Source organism: Echeneis naucrates, chromosome 14 (genome assembly GCF_900963305.1).
Source record: "Echeneis naucrates chromosome 14, fEcheNa1.1, whole genome shotgun sequence".
Lineage (NCBI taxonomy): Eukaryota > Metazoa > Chordata > Actinopteri > Carangiformes > Echeneidae > Echeneis > Echeneis naucrates.
In genome coordinates this window covers 8,229,083-8,253,322 of record NC_042524.1, presented here as the reverse complement: position 1 = coordinate 8,253,322, position 24,240 = coordinate 8,229,083, and the positions used below count along the sequence as shown (strand labels likewise).

At 39.6% G+C, this 24,240-nt stretch overlaps 1 protein-coding gene across 2 annotated transcripts in view; it reads right to left on the bottom strand.

The window, feature by feature from the left end:
* Positions 1 to 629: 629 nt before the first annotated feature.
* gabrb2b (gamma-aminobutyric acid type A receptor subunit beta2b) overlaps positions 630 to 24,240 on the bottom strand; it is a 48,791-nt gene continuing 25,180 nt past the window's right edge. The window contains exons 5-10 of one of the 2 annotated variants that reach the window (XM_029518983.1): positions 16,485 to 16,567; positions 6,274 to 6,411; positions 4,085 to 4,237; positions 2,204 to 2,448; positions 1,266 to 1,406; positions 630 to 977 (exon numbers count right to left, since the gene is read on the bottom strand). In XM_029518983.1, coding sequence (XP_029374843.1) covers positions 630 to 977; positions 1,266 to 1,406; positions 2,204 to 2,448; positions 4,085 to 4,237; positions 6,274 to 6,411; positions 16,485 to 16,567 — 1,108 coding nt within the window. The remainder of the gene's footprint in view (positions 978 to 1,265; positions 1,407 to 2,203; positions 2,449 to 4,084; positions 4,238 to 6,273; positions 6,412 to 16,484; positions 16,568 to 24,240) is intronic. The other variant, XM_029518984.1, reaches the window with a different exon arrangement.

Below are 24,240 nucleotides of genomic sequence, written 5' to 3'. Positions count from 1 at the left end.
AAGATTAGAAGAATATGATAATAGTTCTTTCAATATATTAAAGTAGAAAAAGGTTCATCTGAAATGTATATCACATGACACGGTATTGTAAATTGTGAACTTCAGGCCCTTATAGTATTTGTATAAATTAATTCAATAAAAGATTTTGTTTGCTTGACATGATTCATCATACAAAATCATGTTGATTTAATATCATTTCAGCACTTTTAAGCAGTGTCGGTGAAAGTAAGTGGTCATTTAAAACTAATTTGCCAACTTGTTGATTTGTGTGTAACTGATATGATATTTTGGCAATGAATTATATGTATTGCAAATCTAACACAATAAAAGCAATAAAAAAAATATTCAAACATTAAAAAAAAATGGCAAGATACACAATTCACAAAAAATGGAAAATGTTCAACAATTACTCAGGAACAGGCACCTTATATGTTTATAATCTCCCTTCTACAAGGTTCTCATGTGTTAGCCAGCAAATATGGTTTTGCAAGATAAAATGGATCCAGATCCTGAATATAGGAATGAGTCCAGTGTTGCAAGATCACATAAAAATTAAACATACCAGATACAAACAAGAAATGAGCAACATATTTTGCTGTTTGTTGTTGCACTGATGTTCTTTTTTCGGTTTAATTGACATAGTAAAGCCAGTAAACAATGTTGAAGAAGGAAAAGACAGTTGGGAAGATCATCCTCGACCATTTGTCAATGGAGTTTACGTCAGTCAAGTCTGGGATTGTGATTTTTAGCTGCGAAGCGCGCCTCCGTAGTCGGCTCTTCTTTTGAGTCATGTGGCGTTCCAGTGCGTTTCGGCCAAAGTTGTGTCTGGCCAGCCCGCCTTTGCGGTACTGTAAGGTTGAACTGTCGTATGTCAGCATTGTGTTTCGTGGGTCATTGAGACCCAGAGCCAGCTCTGAAACGCCCATGTCATTCTTGATGTCTAAGGTGCCCAAAAGGATGTTTTCATGTGGGTCCATCTGTTCAAGGAAAAGTCAGTGGGTCTCTGTTTGTCAGGTGTATTAATGTCATATCATCAAGTAAGTTTGTATGATATTAAGTATTACGTACCAAAACAACATCAGATTTCAGAATATATAATCTAAGCAGTTTTATATTCTCCTGTCCAGTACTGCACAGCAGACAGACAAAGTTAGCCACTAACTGAGAGAGATCAAAGTATTTCTCAGGGAAAAATTGTCAATAATTTCTTTTAAGGAAAAGTGAAGCAGTTTACGTTCTAAATGTACAGTAGCCATTTCACCCACCTTATTTTTTTGATCACCCAGTCCAATTGCTGTGTCATCGACAAAGATAGGCTCCCACATTGAGTCTGGGCCATCAAGATCCCTTTGCTTCATTCTTGCGTACAGAGTATCATCTCTGCCGACCACATTCCCCACCAGCCACTGCAGGCAAACAGAGTTGCCATGGTTACCTGAGCAACTGGAAAAACTGCTGAAGGATGCTGTGTTCATGTAATAATGAACATTTTAGGAGATCATACACTCTTTGTGTTCACAAGTGCAAATACAACACAGTTTCTCCTATAAATGGATTCAACAGTGTTGTTTTGCTGCCTTCACTGGATGGATGCTCACAGGGTTAGGTTACTGATGCGGCTTAATTTTTTTTTTTTTTTTTCCAACAGTTCTGATCAGTGTTTTGTTTTCATCTGGTACCAGCATGTCCATTTCTGGCCATTTTGCAAAAAGTGCCATTAGCTTTTGGTTTGTTTCAGCTTGTGGCACTACTAAGAAGGTGCATGCAAAATGGTTGCTACCAAAGTAAAAAGCCAAGGGCCCTTCCCGTGTTTCATCTGGCAAAACGTCGTATTTGGATTTCAAACAGGGATTGTACAAGCTTATTAAGATGGCTTTTCCTGCCACTGTGAAGGCAGAAAACATTAGGCTACCTCCTAATTTAAAGTGGTCACATCTCTTCTCTTTGCAAGTAATTATTCTTCACTGCTTCAACAGCTATGAATAATTTAATTAAGAATTCACTGGAAACTAAAGAAAATATGTGATTCTGTGAATCTAGAACAAACATGGACTTCATGTCAGCTTGGTGAACCCATGTAGAGTTGGGACTTTCCTCTTGTTATGCAGATTTTATACATGGAGAAATTTCTCAGGGGAAAAAAAAAGATATTCAGTAAAAAAATATATACAGTATATATTTAAAAAAGCAAAACTCCTCTTACCTTGTTTGGATCCATCCTCATCTTCTCATTGTTGGCTGTAGCTGTCTTCTCAGCTGCTTTTTTCTGACGCTGAGGGCCCCGTCCAAAGAAGATGTAGTTCACCAGTGCATACTCCAGCAGAGCCATGAAGACAAAGACGAAACAGCCCATGAGGTACATGTCTATGGCCTTGACATAAGGGATTTTGGGAAGTGTTTCTCTCAGATGGGTGTTAATGGTAGTCATGGTGAGCACCGTTGTAATACCTGAAATAGAGAGACCATACTCATCACATTGTATCAGAAATGTTAATAAATGAAGTTGCAATAACTGCAAACAAGTGAGGGACACTATTAAATCAATAGATCCAGTCATGTAAAGCCCTTTTTTACTGTACGATTCAGACTGAATGGTCAATCTTTATGTTTGCCAGACATCTTTGTGATCGACTTGATGCCGTGTGTTTGCTTATCTAAGCCTGTCTGGATCAATGACATCAAGGAGCTTACCACCCACCTCCTCCCCCCATGGCATCAAACCAAACGCGGGTGGACAAACTAAAAAACATGCACCTGAAGCTGTGGAGCAATTTGAAATTTAAATGTCAACCTTGACCCTGTCCATTAGTAGAGAACGCCTACTGAGAAAAGTTGTGGACAGTTTTCATAATCGAGCTGTGGGGCTAGCTGCTGTCAGATTGACTCGGCATATGAATGTGTTCTTTGTGGTTTAGTATAAGTGACACGCCAACTCTCAATATAAGTAATTTAATTTCATATTTTTGCATGTTCTTATGATATTATCTTTGTGTGGGATTTATAACTGGCATGAGAAGCCTGATTCTAAAGATGAAATGGGATTTTCTATAGATGATTAAATAGTTGTCCTATAGCGTTCCTGAGTCCTCCCACATGCACCTGCACATTCAACTTTGTAAACACACACACAGACTATTCAAGGCAAATTCTGTGCGGACCCTTAAATGGTTACTAAATTATAATACAGCTGACACAAAGCCATCAGGTGACCACGGCTCAAAATAGGATTCAGGCAATTCTCCCAAGCTGTTGCTGCAACAGCTTAACAATAACAACAAAGGATTTCTGCAGCACAGTGGACATGTGATGCAGCCATTGCAGGTCCACTTTAATGCTTAAAACCAGGTCAGAGTAAAATGGTTCCTGAATCTAGTTTAGATTGGGGGATGACTGAATGTTTCCCAACTCTGCTGATCTGCCTCCATTATGGAGCATTACCTTCCACCTTTCCATTAAATCCTGTGCATGCATTCCCTGTCGATCGCTAAATGCAGCTCAATCGTCAATCAGTGAAATTGCCCTGTCGACTAAAGCAAGGGATGGGTAGAGGGATGAATGATGCTGGGCAGATGGATTTGGGTGAAAGGAAGCCAGGGAGCATCAGATAAACATGGAGTAAGTTAGCTGGCAAACCTTACAGGCTACTCTGGGTTTACATAATCAAGAATGATGGATGGGGAGAATTGTGACTTTCAGAAAAGCACCGAAAAGCAGAGTGGAAACAAGCCAACCTGGTTTCCTATCATTATTCTGGCCTGAAGTAACGCTTGTTGTGCTGGAATGGCTGTCTGATCCTGTGAACACCACAGTGATTGTACAAGATACTGTACTTGTGGAGCAGCTCAGTGTATTTCCCTTCCTTTAGGGGCTGGAAAAGTGTCCTCCCTGGAGTTAATCCGGACACAAAGCACAATATTTAAAGAAATAAATAGTGAATTGAAGACATTCATAGAACTGCTTTAAATTCTGTCATGGGCTTTACAGTATTCATTTGTTTTGATGAGTACTATGAAGCCCGTGACAGGGCCCACCCCTGTGTTAAAGTGTCCAGCCTATTTATGTGTAATCGTATAGCAGGCCTCACCCAGAGCCACTCTGGCTGCAGACGCATCGTAGTTGATCCAAAAGGAGACCCAGGAGAGGATGGTGATGAGGATAGAAGGCATGTATGTCTGCAAGATGAAGTAGCCAATGTTTCTCTTCAGCTTAAAACTCAGGGACAGACGAGGGTAGGAACCTGCAGGGGGATGGGGAAGGAGAACAGAGAGCAGACAGCGTTATGTGTCCACAGAATTTGTCACGGATGCCCGGTCTCCAAGGCTTTTATGGTTTCTGATGTCATTTGAGAAATGCAGGGTATCCTTTGGGATTCCCTTAGGCCTATGCACAAGTTTAAACTTATCAAAAAATGCCAAAAAGGGTCATGTGTCACACATGGATTTCCTGTAGTAAGAAATTGTTAGTTTAGATGCTAGCTCTTAAGTGATGATAGAAGATGAGCTAAAAATTCTGGTTTCATCTGTTAAAATCATTTTGTGAGTATGAGACCATGTATACAAACCAGACTGGTGGTTAAATCCTCTTTATGGCAGGATCACAGCATCCTGTTGCTCATGCCATCATTAGCTATATTTTGTTCTAATATTATTTCTAGATTGACTGATTGGTCAATTATTTTTGGTCCATCTAAGGAAAGTAATATAATACTTAATAATAATATAATAGTATTATTAATAGTAATATATTCAACATAAAAAAATTAAATTCAATTAAGGCCTGCATATCATTTCTTTTGAGAGGCTGAAGCCTGTCAATGTTTGGCGCCATAGCTTAGTGAGGCCCAAAACAACAGACCAATTGTTATTGACCAATGAATCTACGAGCTGCTTGTGCCAATGCTAGGATTGCATGTTTGAAATATAGATTTCCATATAAGCCACAGTAAAAGGGTTGCCTATTATAGAGACACTCAGTAAAAGTCATATTTGTTGTCGCCACTCCTCTAAAGCATCAGCACCTGCCAGATTTATTCGTTCTCCTCTGTCAGTGTTGCAGAAAAATGGAAAAGGTTGATTTTATGTCTGTTTAGGGGCATCTTTTTCTGCTCTACTTTAATAAATGAAATTAAAAAATCGATGGTGGGGGGGTGGGGCATCCCGTTTTAAATGAAAGCACCAACAATTCAATAGGCGCAGCTTCTCCTGGATCTGCTTTTTCTTTTAGCTTGTGTTAGCATGAGCCACTGAGTGAATTTTTTCTTTATGAAGAGAGGAAACAACTTGGGTAGAAAATGTCAGCGAGGCAATAATGAATATTCATTATTCATGAGAGCAGCAATGACATTGCCTGCGCTTAGAGTGAAACATGACACTTGTGTAGGCTGAATGCCAAGGAACATTTGCTGACGGTTGCATTTCAGTGTGACCCCCGGATCGCCCTCTCCATATCTGAACAGACAGCACGTTAAGGGGAATCCCCCTCAGCCATGTTTTTGCATTAGGTGATTAAATCAGGAACACTGCAGGGACACACTCGTCTGCATGCATGTTCGTGGTACACAAACACACTTGGACAGGCATACAAATATTGTACATTTATCAGCAAATGTTATGTTTAATAGGATTGTGTGGAGTGTGCAAGCCTGCAGACAAAACAGGCTATCATTGGCGGAGTCATGGGTTCTCACTGCCATTAATATTTTGCTCTCATTCAGTACAGTAGCAATCCCAGATACTGTATTCAGCTCAACCACTGTCTTGCTTACAACTGCTTGCTTGTGTGAAAAATTCATGAATATGAAAATGCCAGAGAAATGAATATTTCACAGCATCAGGCAGCATTCTTTCTATTTATTCCTGTTAAATAAGTTATGGGGTCTTCTGTCTCCCAGGATGACGCTTCGTTCATACATTTACATTACATTTCTTAAAACTGTTTTCAGTTTTTGCACACACACTCATAGATCCTCTTATCTCTATAAATGCAAAGAATCAAATGAGCCAATAGGTACCAGCTACAAGGTTGTCTTCCTTGCGGCAATATAACGATAATTGAATGCAATCTCCCTAAGTGCCAGGAAATGATCAAAAGCCTTTTTAATGAAATCAAAAGCTAAGTAATTAAGAAAGTGTGTGCGTGTATTTCAGGAGTCAAGATAATATTTATTTTAACAATAAAAATATTAGACTGCATTATATTGTGCTGTTGTCGCTGTTTGTGAATTCCATCATGTAATGGAGTGTTTTGTGCATTTCCACCTGTTCAGGACATTACCTGTTGAAAAAACCACATTTTTGGAGATGAGCTTATGATCCACAATGGAGAACTGAGGAAGTTCGATCTTGTCCACTCCCGTCACAGCGTTGTCTCCTCCTCGCCAGTAGAACTCTATGTCATCTGTGGTGTAGCCATCTGAAACGGAGCACAGGATTTACTGAGGATTGCTGATGTATTGCAGGATGGATGTTTGTATTCGTGTGCCATCTTGGTCTCGCACAGTACATTGAATTAATCGATTTCCTTGATCAGGTTTGCGTCTATCACCGTTTAACATGTAGAACTACCACCTTGTGGCTGTTTGTGTTCACCAGCCAGTCAAGTTGCTGGAAGTTACTGAATAGTGGCCAGAAAGGTGTCATTGAACATTATGGTGTCAAACTATTATCTATTTTATTTAATTTTCTTATACATTTGCATAAAACTTTGTCTACGTCCAAACATTTTTTGTGAGTTGCAGCTCTTCACAATTTCTCTGGAACAGAATCATAATCCACATGAAAAGGAGGATTTGCAGATATTGCACTATATTTCTACTGGATGAATCCATTTTTATGGGCTGTTTGTTTGCTAATGCTGGCTTGGAGTAAAACAGACTTATTTATTCCACAGTTATAGGGTATACTGTATCAAGGAAAAGCCATGAGCTCAATTGCACTAGACTGATGAAAATAATGACAGTCAGTGGATCTGTCATCTAATTACTATGATACTGCCAAAAAGTAACAATGTCATAGTTGCTTAGATTATCGGTGGTTCAAATTTTAGTGTTTTTTGTTTTTTTTTTCAGTAGCAACATAAATGTTGTCAACAATTAATATTTTTGGCGCTTTATATCTAATACGACCCACCTGGATGCTCTGCTCTCTTCTTGACCCCTCACTTTTAAAAAGTCAACTCAGGACAAATGCTCATTAGTAAGCTCTCTTAAGTGAAGCTTTTTCATTTACAAGCACACATGTTATTGTCTTGGTACTACAGTATATTCCTGACAATTACTGAATCATAAAAAGGCTTGTTAAATCTGTGAGTTGTTGAATATAGTTCAACATACAAACTCCCATTGTAACTAGTGAAATTCTTTATATATGTGAATAAATATATATGAGCTAACTTTATAATGTTTTGTCTCATGAGGAGGTAAATTATTAATACCAAGAGCAGGAAGAATTGAATAAGCGGGCACGTCCTCCATTTACACCACTAAAACCCAATGAAACTCTGCAAAGGGACAAGAACTGAGTCCATTAATATTAATCTCAACCAAAGACCATGAAACTTGCATAATCCACTGCCTACTGTCCGCTCTGGTGCAGTTGCCATGTCTCCTGACTTCAGCGCATAAGAACATTGGTTTCAGAGAGAGAAGAAAGAAATGAAGAGACGAGTAGAGACCAGCGACAGCTCGGGCTCATGCACCTTTTTCGTAGAGTGGCACATCATTACAAACCTGCTACAAGTCCCAATTAAAAGATATATGCAGAATTAAGTCTCTAAATGGCCCTTGAAATAGCATTCAAGTTGTTTTTAGGCCTCATTGTATCACATCAAAAATCATGATGGTGATAAATCATGGTAGAAACAGTAGGGGAGCATCAGAAACCAGCATTTAGAGGTTGTTTTTTAGAACATGAATGGAATTATTGCTTCTCTATTTTTATGTTTTTAGGGCTACAAAATAGTGACTTTTATTGCCAAGTGCAACACAGTGAGGATGCTGTATTTTGTACAACAAGCTAGCAGCCTTAGATTAACTCGGCACGTTGACAGCTCAACACGATGGGTGTATTGAAGTGTGAACTTGCTCTTCTGTGAAAGAGGAGGCCAAAACTTGCAACACACTTTACTGCCTAGAGACAAACAACAGAATATTTTTAGCCTTGCATCATAAAACTGGAAAAAACGCTCAATCTCGCTCAACTTGCATGTGTAGTTGTTCCATTTTAGGTAACAGCAGGAGACAGATTAAATGACATTAAATGTGGATGTTTATCAGAATCTCAACATGCAACTGAATAATCATCTGTGATGGTTGCCGTACTTGTTTCACCTTGCATGTTCGCTGCAGTAGGGATTATTTGTATGCTTGTTTGTTCGGTTTGCCTGAGCGATTATTGTTGTATCATCTGATTGCCTGTATGGAAGTTGAATTCCCCCCCCACATCAGTCTACAAGGCCATTACTCTGTCGGATGGTGATGAGTCAGATTCAGGGAGGTTTAGCAGCTGGAAAGTGAATTAACATGTTTGATTTGCACGAGTATGGTGTGTGTGTGTGTGTGTGTGTGTGCGTGTGTGTGTGTGTGTGTGCGTGTGTGTGTGTGTGTGTGTGCGTGCGTGCGTGTGCGTACGTGCGTGCATGCGTGGGATGACAGGGAAAGGCAGGATGATGAATAAAACCATATTTGACAGAACAATTTAGAGGGAACTCCCACGCTGTTTCATTGATTAGTGCATCAAATATAGACAGTTATATCACACCTCTTTCCTCCTCTTCCTCTTCCCTCTTTGTTTCCTTTTTCTCCTCAGCTCTTCACACATTTGTTCATGTTTTTCTCTCTTCTTGGTTATTTCTCTGTCTTCCCTACTATCATGTGGCCATCAGTCTTTTTCAGTCTACCTTCCCTCTTCTTCTCCTTCCCCCATACCCCCATTCTCCTTAATTAATACTTATGCGACCTATTTAGTTGCTCTGAATTATTAAAGCAGACTCTTCAGCAGCTGCTTTCAACACCCTCAAACTCTGACATCTCTTGTTTCTCTGGCAAAAAATGGAGTTGAGTTTTCGCTTACTTTATACTTTATACAAAAAAAAAGCGTATTTCCAAAACATTCAAGTAGCTTGAATAGACATGCCATATACATGATCATCATTAGCACCTCATATCAGAGACATTGCTAAAATTTCCAAATTAATTCCAAAGCAAAGAAGTAGCCAAAGAAAGTAGATCCATGTTTTCTCCCAGCTTCAGTAAAAAAGGAACAGTTGCATTTTGAACAGACTTCAGGTGATTAAGTGGCTCTCCACTAAGTGTAAGAGGACAAAATTGTATTAGTTGAGATGGGATGAAATAAAGGCAGGTCATGTCAGGGGCAGATAGAAGTAACTTCATTTTAGATACATTTCCTAAGTGATAAAACTGAAACTAAATGACCTCTTTTTTTTCTTACGGATCCAAATCTGAGTCATTGTGTTTAGCCTCAGAGGATTCAGTTTATTGGTATCTCTGTGATTTTTCTGCTTGTTTCACTGACAAAGTCACATTTTGCCTTGTACACAGGATATATCAAGATATGAGAAAGAGTGTAATGAAAGCATTCATCCTCCCCCAAGATTGAATCCTTTGCTTTCCCTGTGAGCTTTTTCACACAGCAACAACAGTCACAGCACAAGAGAAGTTAATGTGTTTGTGCAAACCTGACACACATCAGAGTCAGTTAATTCACCCAGGCCTCATTCTTTTTATTGTCTAGCTGATCCAATCCACTTAACTCCATTGTTTCTGCATTATTGAGGCTGACGCTGCAGTTTTGACTGCCTTTGTTTTCATACTGAAGTCATTACGTCACAGTGTTTGGCACTGACGGATCATCTCGTTACCCATCCCCCATGAAATATTGTAAAAAACAGAAAACAGTGTGAGAGTACGAGAGGAAAAGACATGACCTGTGAAACATCAAAGACAGAAAAGTTCGTATGGAGTTTTTCTATTAAATATGAAATGATGGAACAAGAAAAAGGGAATTAGCTCTTTGATTCCTCAGTGGCATGAGGCTTCTCTCGTGGATTCCAAAGTCTGGGAGTGTTGGCAGACCAAAAATAAATGAAATTGTTCATGATAGCATCAGAGGAGATAACAATACAATACTAAAGCTATTTAACTAGGACTCTGGCATATCTCCCTGACCAAATCTGACAAACCCTTTTTTATCACGCTTATGAAATAATGTCTCAGTTGATTTGTTTAAATGGGCAAAGAAGGATTTTGGAGAGTGATAAAACACTGGCCTCAAAATTGCTCTGGGCAAAACATAATCAGCGATAACATTTTATTTATCTATTTTTCCCGGGTTTGTTTTTTTGCTTCTCTGGGCAGCACGGCTGAATAGTGGTTAGCACTGTTGCCCCACAACAAGAAGGGTTGGGGTTGGGTCCTGTGGGTTCCTGGCCTGGAGCCTTTCTGTGCAGAGTTTGCATGCTCTCCCCATTCTTGCATGGGTTTCCTAATCCAGTTTCTTCCCACCATCCAAAGACATCATGTTTAAGTTAATTGGTAGCTCTTAATTCCGTAGGTCCGTCCGTAGGTCTGAGTGTGAGAGTGAGCGGCTGCAGCACTCCCCACAACCCAGAAATGGATAAGCGGTAGATGATGAATGACTGAAAATTCTCTGAAAGCAACATATACCTGTATTAAAACATAGTTTCACATATTCAAAAAACGCACCATGGTTATTGCAGAATTCGCATAAAAAAACGTGAAAGTACGAAAAGCCTCTCATTCAACTCTCTTAACATCTGCAATGAGAGCAGGTGTTTAAAAACCCTATCGGGGAACAGTGGCTAAAAAAAGATTTCACAACTCCCTAAGTTATTTGCCATGAATAGTAATATTGAGAATTTTAACCAACCTCTGCATTAGCACAGGAAACATACAAAGAGTCGAGGGGATTGTGTGCAAATAATGACACTGAAAACTGAAAAACATTTTCATATACCCACACTGAGAAACGCAAATCAACAACAATCTGAACAGCAGTCTGTCTTGAACTTGCCCCTGTGAGCAGAGAAGGCTAATCAACTCTATGTTAGATTAATTTTTGATTCATTTTCAAAGCGACTTTAATGTTATTCCTAGTCTCCAATTAAAAATGTCTTCAGCCTTCTGCAGGGCGCAGCAGGCTGCAGCTGACTCCATGCCTAGGACAGGGACAGGAATATCTAAAGATTAGATAAATAAATAAGCCATCCAAGCCCAAGTGTAGGAACCATTCACACCCCAGAGGATGTATGTGGGTTCTAAAAAAGGACTCTGATGGGCAGAGTTGGCAAGAGTGAGAGACAGTGGAAGCAGCTCTGTCCATATGATGTGGCTCGCCGGTGCAGAAAATATAACTATTAGCTGGTAATGCTGTAATGAAATGATAGTCTCATTGTGAGTGCACAGCAACTGTTTGAAATAACAATTTGAGTGTGGCCCCCGTTCCCCTCGCAGTGTGTATAGAAATAAACACAAATGCCTGTCTGTGTGTATACTGTAGCATGCTGAAAGTTTGTCTTGGTTTGTGTTTATCTTACCATACTCTCACAATGTTTTTTTTTTTTTTTTTTCAAAGCAGTTTCACTTGATTTTTAAATTCTGCCATCTACTGAGGAGCCACCCACATTCACACATGTGCTAGAGCTAAAGCAGCTAATCAGGGCAAAAGTGCTTCGTGTAGTATTCAGTGTTTAACGACTCAGTGACCTCACTCTTGCTCTTGATTTATTGAAAAGGAGTGCAGCTGCTTTACATGTGAAGTCACTGTTTTACTAAGGTCAGCTTCCTGTACTGGCAGCACTACTATCCCACTTTGTATACTGTATACTGGACTGATTCATTGAAAGACCGTTACTGTTACAGAGACCCAGAGCACCAGGATTTAACCCCTGTAAATAAATCAAGGGCAACAGTATTTCACCCTTAGCGGGGTAAACTGGAGAGGCCGACCAGTTAAATTCCTGAATTCCACATGAATCACAGAGATTAAGTAACAACAAAACAAATGCAAGGTGACAACAAGTTAATAAACCCAATCCTTATCTACCAATACTGAACATGGGTTGGAGGGAGTGTGACTTTAATAAAGCTTTAATATCACCCTACATTACCTACCTTTAACCTTACCCCATAATTTACCACATAGTAAAAATAATCTGGATACTTAAGTGTCTTTTGTTGTTGTTTTTAATTGAATTGCTCTGGGTCGTAAAAGCATAGTAGCCTTAGTCTGATAACCACAGAAATGTTTTCTGTATTCTATCCAGTAATGAATTACTATCTAGGAAGAAGTAAATTCTTATCAACTATTCAATTTATTTTTGTTTACAGATATATGTAATGTAATCTGCGTTGTCTCAAACTTCAATTCATATCGTCACATAAGCACCCCAAGTTTCACCTTTCATCAGTGATTTCAGTGCAGTGTTTCATTGAATTTGTCAATTTTCTAGGTCAGGCCATTCAAACAGAACGCAAGCTCCACTGAATACACATACCTGAGACCTTTAGAGACTCATGCTAACATTACGGACTTTCTGATTCATTCTCTTTCATCAAGTATGCCCTCAAATGCCGTTTTTCCACAGGCTATTTATTTTCAATGATTAATTTCTGGTGTCAAAATAGTTTAAAATCACTGTTTTTCATGATGTCTCTCTTTGAAAACTAATTTTGCTTCTGTTCTACATGTATTATGGCGGTCATTTGTAGGTGATTTACAATTTTTCCAATCATCTTAAATTTCCTCCCCAGTTATTTTCTCTGCATTAATATTCAGCTACATTTTCTTTTGGCTTATCTTCAACCTTCTTGTTATGCTGCCAGTGCTAATCAACATGATTGCCATTACCCATGAGTAGAAAGCCAGTGACTTGGTTAAGGTCAGTAAAATAGGTCTCTTCAAAGCTCACAATCTTTTGTCTTTTCTCTTTGCATCTCTGCAAAGTCTCATTCATGTCAGGGCTCATAGGAGGCCTATAAGATATGAACTTTGTCCACAGATCAAGTCCTGATGTGATAGATGGTCCAGCTGTAATTTCCAGTGTGGCCTGAGACTGTCTGCAGTATTTCTTTCAGCATCTTCCATTCAACAAGGGGCACAACCATATATGTTGTGAAATAACAAAAAGGGCATAATACTCACATCGCTGATATTCCATTATAACTTGATAATTATAGCTTTCTTGTAGAAATGAGAACAAAAAGGTGGTGTCATCCTCCTTTCACAAAATAACCATGCTGATACAGCAACTACTGTACTGCGAGTTGTTATTGCATGATTAAAAGTTAATGATTAAATATGAGTAAGCATTTTTTTCTTTTGCCCCAAAATAATCACCAAAGGTCATCATAAAGGGATAAAAGCCAGATCCATAAAGTTCTTGGACATTAAATTCAACTTGTCAAAACTTATTAAATTACAGGCATCATTCAGTCGCTCAATAGTGGGGATATCAGGAGACACAGGAGCCATCAACTTATTGGAAACAAGCCAGCACAGGCACAAAGTGCTGAGTACGACTTTATGATACTTGCAGATGTGTGAAAGAAGAGAAGGGTGAGGCAAACGATGAAGAGACAGATAAAGAAGCACTGAGGACAGTGAGAAAAAACTGGCATAATCAGACTGGATACACTGTCGCTCAAACTAACAGACCCCCCATTCATGCCTCAGATGAAGTAAAGGGGGATGTGTGTGTTCTCTTTATGGGCACATCATGTTTTCAAGTGTTGCACATATGCATGCATATGTGTGGAAACACACAACCACAATTGGTTCTCTCCGGCCAAGCCATTTCAAATTTACTGGGGAAAAACGTCTGTCGCAAAATTAAAAGAGAAGGATGTGCTCAGGGTGCTGATGACTAGCAGTGTTATGAGGCACACTCATCTGCAAACAGCCAATGTCCCTTTCGGCCTCTTACTGGCCTGCTATAATCCCCTGAACTATGTTCAAACAAACAGTTTAAATGGACACTGCACAGTATGAGGTAACATTCCTTGCTGTTAGAAACTCTGTACCATCTAACCAGAGGCTTAGCAGACTCCCAATTAGGTTTGATTAAAACGTTTTTGCTGGTTGTTCCCCACAGTGGGAGAAACTATGGATGACATTGGAGTGGTGTTGAGTGTGGGCGTGTTAGTGTCGAGGTTATCCAGCAGAGTGTTACTTCAATACTTCTCTGTTCCCTCCCTGGTCTGTGCAGAGCTGATACTTCTGAGAGTGAGTCGTGGAAAATGAAGCATGGTAGTTTCTTTGCTTTTCTCCATTTAAATGAGAAGGTCATAATACTGCTTTTCCCGCAAAAAAGTTTTTTCTGAACTATTCTTCGGTCTGATGAGTAAACTGAAAAAGATGCATGAATAAACACATTGTAACATAAAATGGGGAAAAAAAAGGCACAGTCGCAACTTCAAAGGTGCATTAAAGATACCCTTAAAGACAGACGTGGAAAATGTAAGACAAAGAAGCATTTAGGCAAGATCAGTTAAGTAACTTTGGTCATTTACTTTCCTTTAAGCTGCAGGGCATTGAGCTCTCACAGCCTAAGTGTCTCTTACTTCTCAATCCATGACAGTTCTATTTTAGAGGCCTGAGAGACAGAACTGTACCAGATCATTAGTGACACCGGTCTGTATTGTTCCCAGTTCACTGGGAGGTTAACGACAAGCAGGCCGTTGGACGACTGCTTATCCAAACACACTTATTGTGTGTGACACAAAGTGTCCTTCAGTCTGTGTTGTGTAGTGGCAGTAATGGGCATACTGGGATAGGCGATGTTGTGTCTTTGAAGGACAGTGTAGGTTTGGTAAGGAGCTCTGCGAAGGGGAGCAGCAGGCCTGTGCTCTTGTCAAACCTGCTGAAGAACCAGTTTAATTGGCTCGCCGTCTGCCTGGTTCATTTCAAACATTTCAACAGCTTACATACAATAATGTTTCTCATCTTGTTCCACATCATCTTCACAGTGATGTGCCACAGCTTGATGTAGCTTCCCCCAGTCGGCGATCCCCCCCCCCAATTTTTTACCTTTTCAGTTTTTTGGGGCATTTCCACTGTCAAGATAACTGTGCCTGTGTTGTGCACAGTGTAGCATATTAAAGATGGTTAAAATGTGCGTTTTGATCCAGTATGATATAGCAACAAACTGTACTCAACAAATTCTGTCATTCCCATTATATCTGCAGTGCAGTTGAGTTTTATGTGTGCATAAAGCAAGCAAAACACATTCGGGTCCATTAGCTGACTACCTTACAATGACGCCTTCATACATTGGGAGCCACACTCTGACAGAATGATTGCAACTGGCTGCTGCCATACAAATGGCCTGATTCAGGCAACAGGCCATTTTGTTATGTGGTTATGGAGCTGTGTGTGTGTCTCGAGCTGCGTGAACAGAAAGTTTAAAATGTTCTTATGCTCGCATTTGAGGAAGTCACTGGAATGGGAGAGCAGGGAGTTCCTAGGATAAAATATCCATAGGATAGCAATAGCGTATAGAAATGATTAAAGCACGTATTGCCACTCCAAGCACAGTGATCTCTGATAAACCTCAGTTGAACATCCTTTATTGTGTGATCTTGATTTCACAAAAACTCTTCCTCCTTTGCTCCTTATGCTCTAGTTCCCTCTGCAGCCCCAGGACCAGCTGTAGAACTTCCAGCTGAGCTGCACATTTTTATGAAAGACCCTGTAGCGATCTCTGTATTTTACACACATCTGGATACTTTTGCATTCATCCCTTTGTGCTCCAACTCTCATGTGTGTCTGGCATTAAAATGGCAGTTTTCATTAGAGCCGTCAACTGTGTTGGACAACATGTCAGTAAATCTCTAATGACGTAACATTCTGTAAGAAAATCTGACCGTACTCCTTTGGGTTTTCCTAAAAATTCACCTACAATACAACAAATCTAACTACAGTGGAATTACTGTGGGCTTTTTTGGCATTTTGATGTTTGAAATCTCGCTTAGATTAATAAAATTATTGTTGATAAATGTGATAAATGTGCTGTCATACCTTTCCTCTTGGAATAAAATTGTTTACAATAGAATACATTCATTAGAATTGATGCATTATCTCAAGTAGATCAAACTCAGAGTGAGCGAATATTAACAGTGAAAAGGTTTCTGCTTTTACTAAGGGAAGTGTGTATGGGAAGGATTATGTTGAAAATATTAAAATTCTGAGTAAATCCTTGAACAGAGCTAAAGCACCAACAGTTGGGACCCAGTGCGGCCCAGTGACACACAGTTCCTTACAGCTGACTGAACAAAGCTGATGATATGCAACTGAAACTGAAATAATTGAAAAGCTACAAGCCACTAGAATTGAAAGCTGTTCAACACCTTTTTACCGAGAGTTAAGAGATGTATTATATTCAGCACAGGTAGGAAACTCTGTTGATAAATGAGAGATGGCATTCAATAATGAAAGGAAGGAAATACTCACAGCTCTCTATCTCTAATGTGCAGTTTTGCTCATCCAGTGGATATCTTCGTAGATCCATCATGCAAGCAGCAGTGGTTGTAATCCTGAAAAGATATGACATAGTGATTGTGATGAAAGGAAAGCTAATGTTTATTGTTTTCAGCACTCCAATGACTATAATCTCCTGTAGCTCTGTTTACATAGACAAAGTTAGTGCAAAACCAACTGATTCCAGCAGGCACCAGGCCTCAATGTAAGGTCAGAAAGATGCAACAGATATCTGACAGATATTAAAATCATATTGTAAAAGAAAATTGGGTCAAACTTAGCGATAGCAAATTGACGTAGTGGCATTTACTTAGACGAAGGGTTTGCTCATTACCACACTGTCGGTATTTTAACTGTCAAGATGGTGTTGGCATGTGACATTTAGATGACGTCGGGTTTTGGTTACTAAACACAACTTCAAACCAAGTTGTATTAATGTCAGGTGTGCAATACTTTTGGATACTTGACATCACAACCGATATGCACCTAGTGCTTTTGGCTGGGTGCATACTGCAGGTTGCAGATTTGAAGGTAAATGTTGTAAATGATCTTAGGATCCTGTATCCTGCCTCTAGTACAACTACTAATAATAGTACAACAACTAGAAAATACACATTTTGTTTTACAGAATATTGTTTATCAATTTCTAAGATATTTACAATCCTCAGAAATGCCCAGGAGATAAATACATGTCGACAGCATGTAGTCACATTGAAATCTAAAATGACCTCTTGATGTTTCTTTTCTTTGATGGCACCATGTTAACTGTGAGATTCCTGAGCCTTTTTTACGGGTGTAAAGGACTGTAAAGTTTCCACAAAGTTGTCCACCCCCCCTCTGTTCACTTGACTGACATTGCCTTGCTTTGGAAACATTGTTGTTGAGTGTGAAGAGATGAATGAATCAACAGGAATAAGAGAGATTGTGGGAGGTTCTTTTATGTTCGTCTCCACTTAGAATCAAAAGAGCTTTTCAATTTCTAAGCTCTTAAACCTTCAAGTTTGACTTGACGGGTGGAATTTATATGAGGTGCCTGCACAACTGCACACAGAAAATATAGGCCATTAGTTATTGTGATATCTTGATCTTTAAGATGATGCAAATATCTTCCTGCTGAATCTTAAGATATCAATGGATTTAATGACGATAGCATTGGAAAAATGTATTATGTATCATACATATTAATAAGCCACTGACTATTCATTTGTTAACACCGTGTAAATCAAGGGAGATGTTTTAATGTGTTTACCAAGGGACCAATGAAGGAGGCCTCTTACACGCTATTTATTTCATCCCGACAGTATTCATTAACCAAAGGTCTCAGAGTCATTGTTCAGCGAAGAAATTTCATCGAGGAAGAAGTACTTTAAATGACAAATATAAATCATGTTATCGTGTAACAGGCTGAAATGGGATCCAGCTATCATCTCCAACACCTGAGCTGCTACAAATCAACCTCACCTGACTCTGTGGAGCATGTTGAGAAAAGAAAGATCAATAGGTCTGTAGATTATTATCTTCATTTCACCTGGGATGACTACAAAGCTGATTGTATAGACAGATACAAGAGCTGTGAGGCTAATAGGACTGTGGAACATAAAGCTGGCTCTTGTGGCTCAACTGTTTTATTTTCTTTGTAGGAGAATCCGATGTAGACATAAAACCATGACATCATGCTGGTGTCGTATTCGTTTTTTCTATCTCAGTACGACGTTTTGTTTTGTTTTTTTTTTTCCTCGATCAGGTGTAGAAACTAAATGACTGGAGGCCCGGGTAAAGGTGGATTTTTTTCTAATTATTTCCTGACCATGTATTGTAATAACGTAACCGCAAATAAACAAGCACGCTTTTTTTTATAATAGCTCCAAAAAGTGGTGATCAAAAAGCTATAACCTGCTGTCTCACTGCTGTCGAATTCACATCAGGCCTTCCAGTTGCTATCAAAACAAATAGACTGGGCTGGATCATAAAGGACAATAACAGCAGCACACCCATGAGTCAGGAGATAAGGTTGTGTTGTCTATCAGACTTTGTGAAGGGTACATAAGGACGCGGCTGTGAGTAATAGGCTGCCATTCTTTTCTTGGCTCTCGTCTTGTGTGAGAACTTGACTCCCACTGAGGGAGTTGCCACAGAGAAGCACAGCATGGTGGGTAATCGTCTAGGCACACCTGACAACATAGATAAATTTGTGCCAGGGGAGAAGCTCATCTTGAGTCCAATCCTCTGTGTTACACAGTAGAGATTATCACCCTTGTGTGTCTCTGTGCCTCTATCACTTGCTGATTTCCTCTCCTCTACCGCTCTCCCACTCTTCCTCTCCTCGCTTTCTCTCGCTCACTCTTCCATTACTTGGGCCATCGACCACTGAATGCCCATCTTTTTCGCATCTTAATAATCAATGCATTTCTAAACCCCAGGCCATCCAAGATTTATGCACTAGCATATTGGACTACAAATCAAATACTGCATGTGACATGATTGGCAGAAGGCTTTTAAAATGATGATGCTGAAATACAAGATTACTTTTGCAGTGCTTTTGTGGGCAGTTTTTTTCATGTCTTGGTCTTTGAATCATCTGGATCAGCTTGCAAGCTTATAGTACTGCCACACCAGTCCAGACTGTTTGGTTAACTGTATTAACTTTGTGATTCAGAAGTCACCTGTACTTGTACTTTGGAGATTGTGAGTCAAATAATACAGTCGATGATGAAAAGAAATTATTACATTATTGATGGCTGAACGTTTAAATAATTATTCTTGTCTTTTAATTGTCAACAACATCTTTCAAGCTTCTTTTCCTTGACAGAAAATCAGCAGCATCAACTGGCTGGCTATTTAGATATCTTCTGTTTACATTCACTGAAAAGACTCTAACTTTAACCAAAGCTTGGTCATGCCTCTTTTTACATATCATCACATTTTATTAGAGAGCCTATTTTGCCATTTCCTTATGGTGTCTTGTGGCTGTGTCTGCATTAGGGGAAGAGCTGAAGTAAAATGAAGGCAAGGAAGATGAGAAAATGTAAAGACAGAGGATGTCAGTTGAGACAGAGGGGACTATCATAGCAGCACCTTTTATAGCAATGAAGTAGTTTTAACGGGAAGACTTAAACATTAAGATTTTATTTCATATTAATCACCTCAGGGGTTTCCACCTCCCCTCAGTTGGGAAGGAGAGGTTTTTGAGCCTAACTGGTTTCGATGGATTCTCCCTTTCTTTCTCTTTGTCAGCGTGTATTTCCCTCTGATTTACTGTTGGTGATGGGGCTCTGTGGTTTCCAAGTGTTTAACCAAGGAGTAAATTGCCAGTTACTTTTCTGGCAACTTTCTGATCTCTGTGTCAAGATGGAGTCATAGGCATAGTAATGAGAACAAGAGCCTCTGGCAGACTCTTTGAACAGATTGTGTGGGAAAAGGTGACAGTTATGCATGTTTGTGTACGTTGTTGTGTGTGAATGTGTGTTAGTTGTGTTGCTGTCGTTTTGTGTAAGCTCCTGCATGTGCTTGCAGCTGTCTGGCTCTTCATCTACCCTCACACACTTTCCCTCCTGTCCCATCCAGCCGAATTTCTCCCTCGGTCTAAGTGTGGCCCTACGTTGCTTGGTTACTGGCTGCAGACATTGCCAACCGCACCAACTGAGCCCCATATGTTGCATCACCTGCAGTGACCCTCCATATTTACCAGACGGTGCTTCAAGACTCTGTTCCTGGATGGATAGAACTTGTGAGGTCAAATTAGGGGCCAAGTAGCCACAAGGGATTCCAGCAGTCCTTAGAATCCAGGCCAGGCTAACTCTGAGCATGTTGATCACAAACTCAGATGAGCTCAGTCTAAAATAACTAGAAGCTTTATTCAACAATTTTTTTTAAACACACCCAATGCAGTTATGAGACCCTCCAAATTTCCCACTGACCTCTGCTACATCTATTGATGGGCTGTCTTTCTAACTTCTTTTTTTTTAATCTGCTATTGTCCTCGTAGTTTAACACCACAGGAGTCAGCAGATGTCAACTTTCTCAGTTAAAAAGACTTTAAGTCTTTCAGCCCAACTTTTTATTATTTCAGCATGTCTGTGACCATCAGCACCCCTCCCAGGAGACTAGTTTATCTGTCAGTGAAATTCCTTTTGTGGGGGTAAGGGTTGAGTTGGGGGGGGGGGCAGTGCTTCATCACAGTACATCTAGAGGGGAAACAAAGGACAGACGGGATGCATCAACATTAACAGGGGAAGGGAAAACAGGAAGTGTGGCTCATATACTGGAAGTGGAGATTGCTGTGCTGTTCCCAACAGATAACCGACTCCACCAAATAATGTGTGGATCATCAGAAAAGCAGGAGTCCTGTTAGAAGGAAATGGCCCAGCAGAGAATGCAAGAGGAATAGACAGTGGATATAGGCAGTGTAACCAACGTGAGCCACTTTACCCCCCCAACCCACCTCCCAAGAGCATGGGAGCATCAAAGCATCAAAGACGTAAAGTTCTCTGGAGCTCGAGCAAGAATAACCAATCAGAAGCTCAGATTGTTTTCTGAGTGACGCACCAAACAGACAAGGAGTCAACACTGGATTAAATGTTAAACTTCCACCATTGGCCTCTAATATTACTTTTATAACAAAATATGTGGATGTAAAACTGCACACAACAGTTACACACTACACACACATTCAGAGACAGTGGAGGAAGACTGAGCTGCCAGCTTCTCAGCATACTGAGAAAACAAGTTTGTCACTTCTCCTTCATGAAAGTTAAATTGCCCACCTGGGTGAGGTGTTAAGATTAATGCAGGTCGAAGCTGGAGTCGAAAAATACCCAAACCTATTGCAGTCTTTTCACCTGGGTGTGAATGCTGATTGCATTTTCCATGACTGAAGCCAGCGGGACTTGTGGATAAGTGACTTAATGCCTACTGTCCTGGGGAAGACTTGGCTTCCTGAAAATTTCTATCTTATAGGTTGCAAGCTCTAAAATACATTTAGCTGTTAACAAGGTTAAAAGACTCAACGACAAAATTAGGCTGAATTGTGTATAATTGGGGCATCAGTAAGTTGTTTCTGATGACAAGTTGTGTGTGTTTTTCTTTGGACTGTGTTTCAGTACTTTCCCAATAATTATCTCGCACCTAAACCTGCTCTATAATCAAACAAAACAAAAAAAATAATAAGTCGCCTTTTCTTGCGGACATATTTTATATTAACCAATCAATCAACATATAAGTTCAATTTAATCTTCGTCATCATTCATTCATGCATCTTCTGCTGCTTATCCGTTTCCGGGTTGCGGGGGATCTGCACCATCATATCTTATCTAAACAGGAAAGTACCGATTTGAATGTGCTTATTCTGAACAATAACATAAAATAAAATGGTTAATTTCCTCAAAGCTCTGACTGCCTGTCCTCCATTGCCCGAGGAGTTGTACATCCAGATCTACATTATCTGACATTTAACATAATGACAGAATTTGCAGAGCTCTCAGGGAGCTCCAAGGAATCAAATCACGAGGTATATATGTATTTTCAACCTGACACTGATCATTGAAATCAGAGATAACGTGTGCTTATCCTGGTCGTCTTTATTATTATTTTTATTTATTTTTTAAAAAGCTCTTTCTCTACATTATTAAGCTTGCCACCCTGAACTCATGCAAGCGCAGAGACAAACTAAACCACACCAAATAAGTGAAGAGCAAAGTCATGCCCTCCCTTTTGCTTTTGCACTGAGAAATCCAGTGACAATTTTCGCTGTTTGTATTCTAATCATTTTTCCCGAGGTCAAATTCTGTTATTTTCTGTTGTTTATTCACAGATACAAGAGAGCCCTTGAATTTTAAGATTTCATTTTGATGATCTGGTACAAGTTATGTGAGAAAAGAACACTAGTTGGGCTGTCAGCAGATTTGTGAAGAATGAACGCATACCACCCCACAAAAAGGCGTGTGCTGTATTTCTTCCACTGTAATGAATGACTGATGATGAATAGTAAATGCGTGTGTATGTCTGTGTGGGTATGCAACTGTTGTTTGTGTGTGTGTGTGTGTGTGTGCGCGCGCGCGCCCTCTATTATCAACATCTATGGATTCACTGCATCCAATTACTATTCCAATAAACATCCTCACAATCCATCTTGCTGTTTGTGTACTCCAATTGTGCATCAACCATTTCCACATTAAAGTAGGTTTGGTATATTTCTGCAACGAGTGAATTGTTATTGTAATGTACAGATTATTACACAGGAAGTGGCTGGAAGGGCTCATCTTGATTTTGAGCACACGTTTCAGAATATCCTCACAAATGAATACACCAAACAAAAGAAAAAAACTGAAACGTAAGAAACAAAAAATATGCCTCCCCCACGAATATCTCACCGCAGCACCTTTGGCAAGAACAACAGGGTGTCATGTGGCCACTTAGGTGCTTTTTCCTGCCAGTAGTTATGAATTTTTGGCTGCTATGTGTGCAAAGTCTCCTACTGTCCTTTTTTTAATGATGTACTGAGATTTTAGCGTTCTCAAAAGATTTTCGGTGACATTTAGGTGAGGACTTTTTGTTGACCTGATTGAAAAGGCCATGTTATACTTTCCAGCCATTCTTTAGTGGTGTAGGATGCAAACCCCCAGTTTTTGTCATTCTGAAAGACACTTTCACTTCACTCTTAGTTTTCTTATGTCAGGTAGCACATTTTTCCCTAAAATACCTGAGAAATCTTCAGATTTTCTTCGGTACCAGAGGCAGGTCTACAGCACGATCTTTTACTCTAGCTGAGGTCTTGTTTTGCTTACAGGCTTCATTTCTCTACCCATGGCCAAGTTGATGCATTACTTCAGTTTCATCTGTCCACAGAGCATCAACCCCTCCAGCCATTGACTTTTTTTTTAATGAAAGTTCGAGTAAACATTGCTCTTGCCTTTTTGTACCTTTCTTTCAATAGCGCAGCCCTCCTTGAACTCTGTCCATGGATCTCTGGTTTAGTGTGCAGTTTATTGTGCAGGCTGAAACCACCACTGCAGATTACCCAGCTTCAAGGGCAGCCTGAAGCTCTTTCGGTATCTTGTGAGGTGTTCTATCCTTGAAGAGTCTGAAATTTCTCAATAACATAACTAACTGTTGAAGCAGGGATTTAAAATCACTGGTGACTGTTGGTGAATCTTTCTGCTTTTTGAGAAGAGCATTTCTAATTCTTGTCACTAGATCTGCAGTGAAATGATAAACCGTTGGTTAATAAGGGTCAGGGAAATATTTTTGTTTTGTGATTTTTATTGAGGAGCAATTAAATTCATCAAAATTAAGCCATTAATTGTGTTTCATATCAAACTTTGACAGAACAGTCTGAATTATGTCATTTCAGGAGTAAATACTTAAAACCCGAATCAACTTTTACTTACTATAGGAGGAGACATTGACATAGTTTCTACATTACAGCTACTTTTTAGGATACTTGTCAGGAAATGAGGCGCTGTAACTATTTCTTAAGAATCACAGTTTCCCCATCTGCCGAGCAACTCTGTGCAGTGGAAACCTCACAGTGATGGCTCACCACCAGGAAAACACTGTTCCAGGTTGTTCCTAGAAAAAAATCCAACATGCAACTAATTGTAAATATACAAATGGTAATTTGTACATTTCCAGTTGTGTACAGGCTAAATAAACGAAATGTTTCATTTTGATGACTAATCTTTGGTTTAGTTGGGATTCATTTTGAACTTTGGGCAGAGTTATGCTGGCTGTT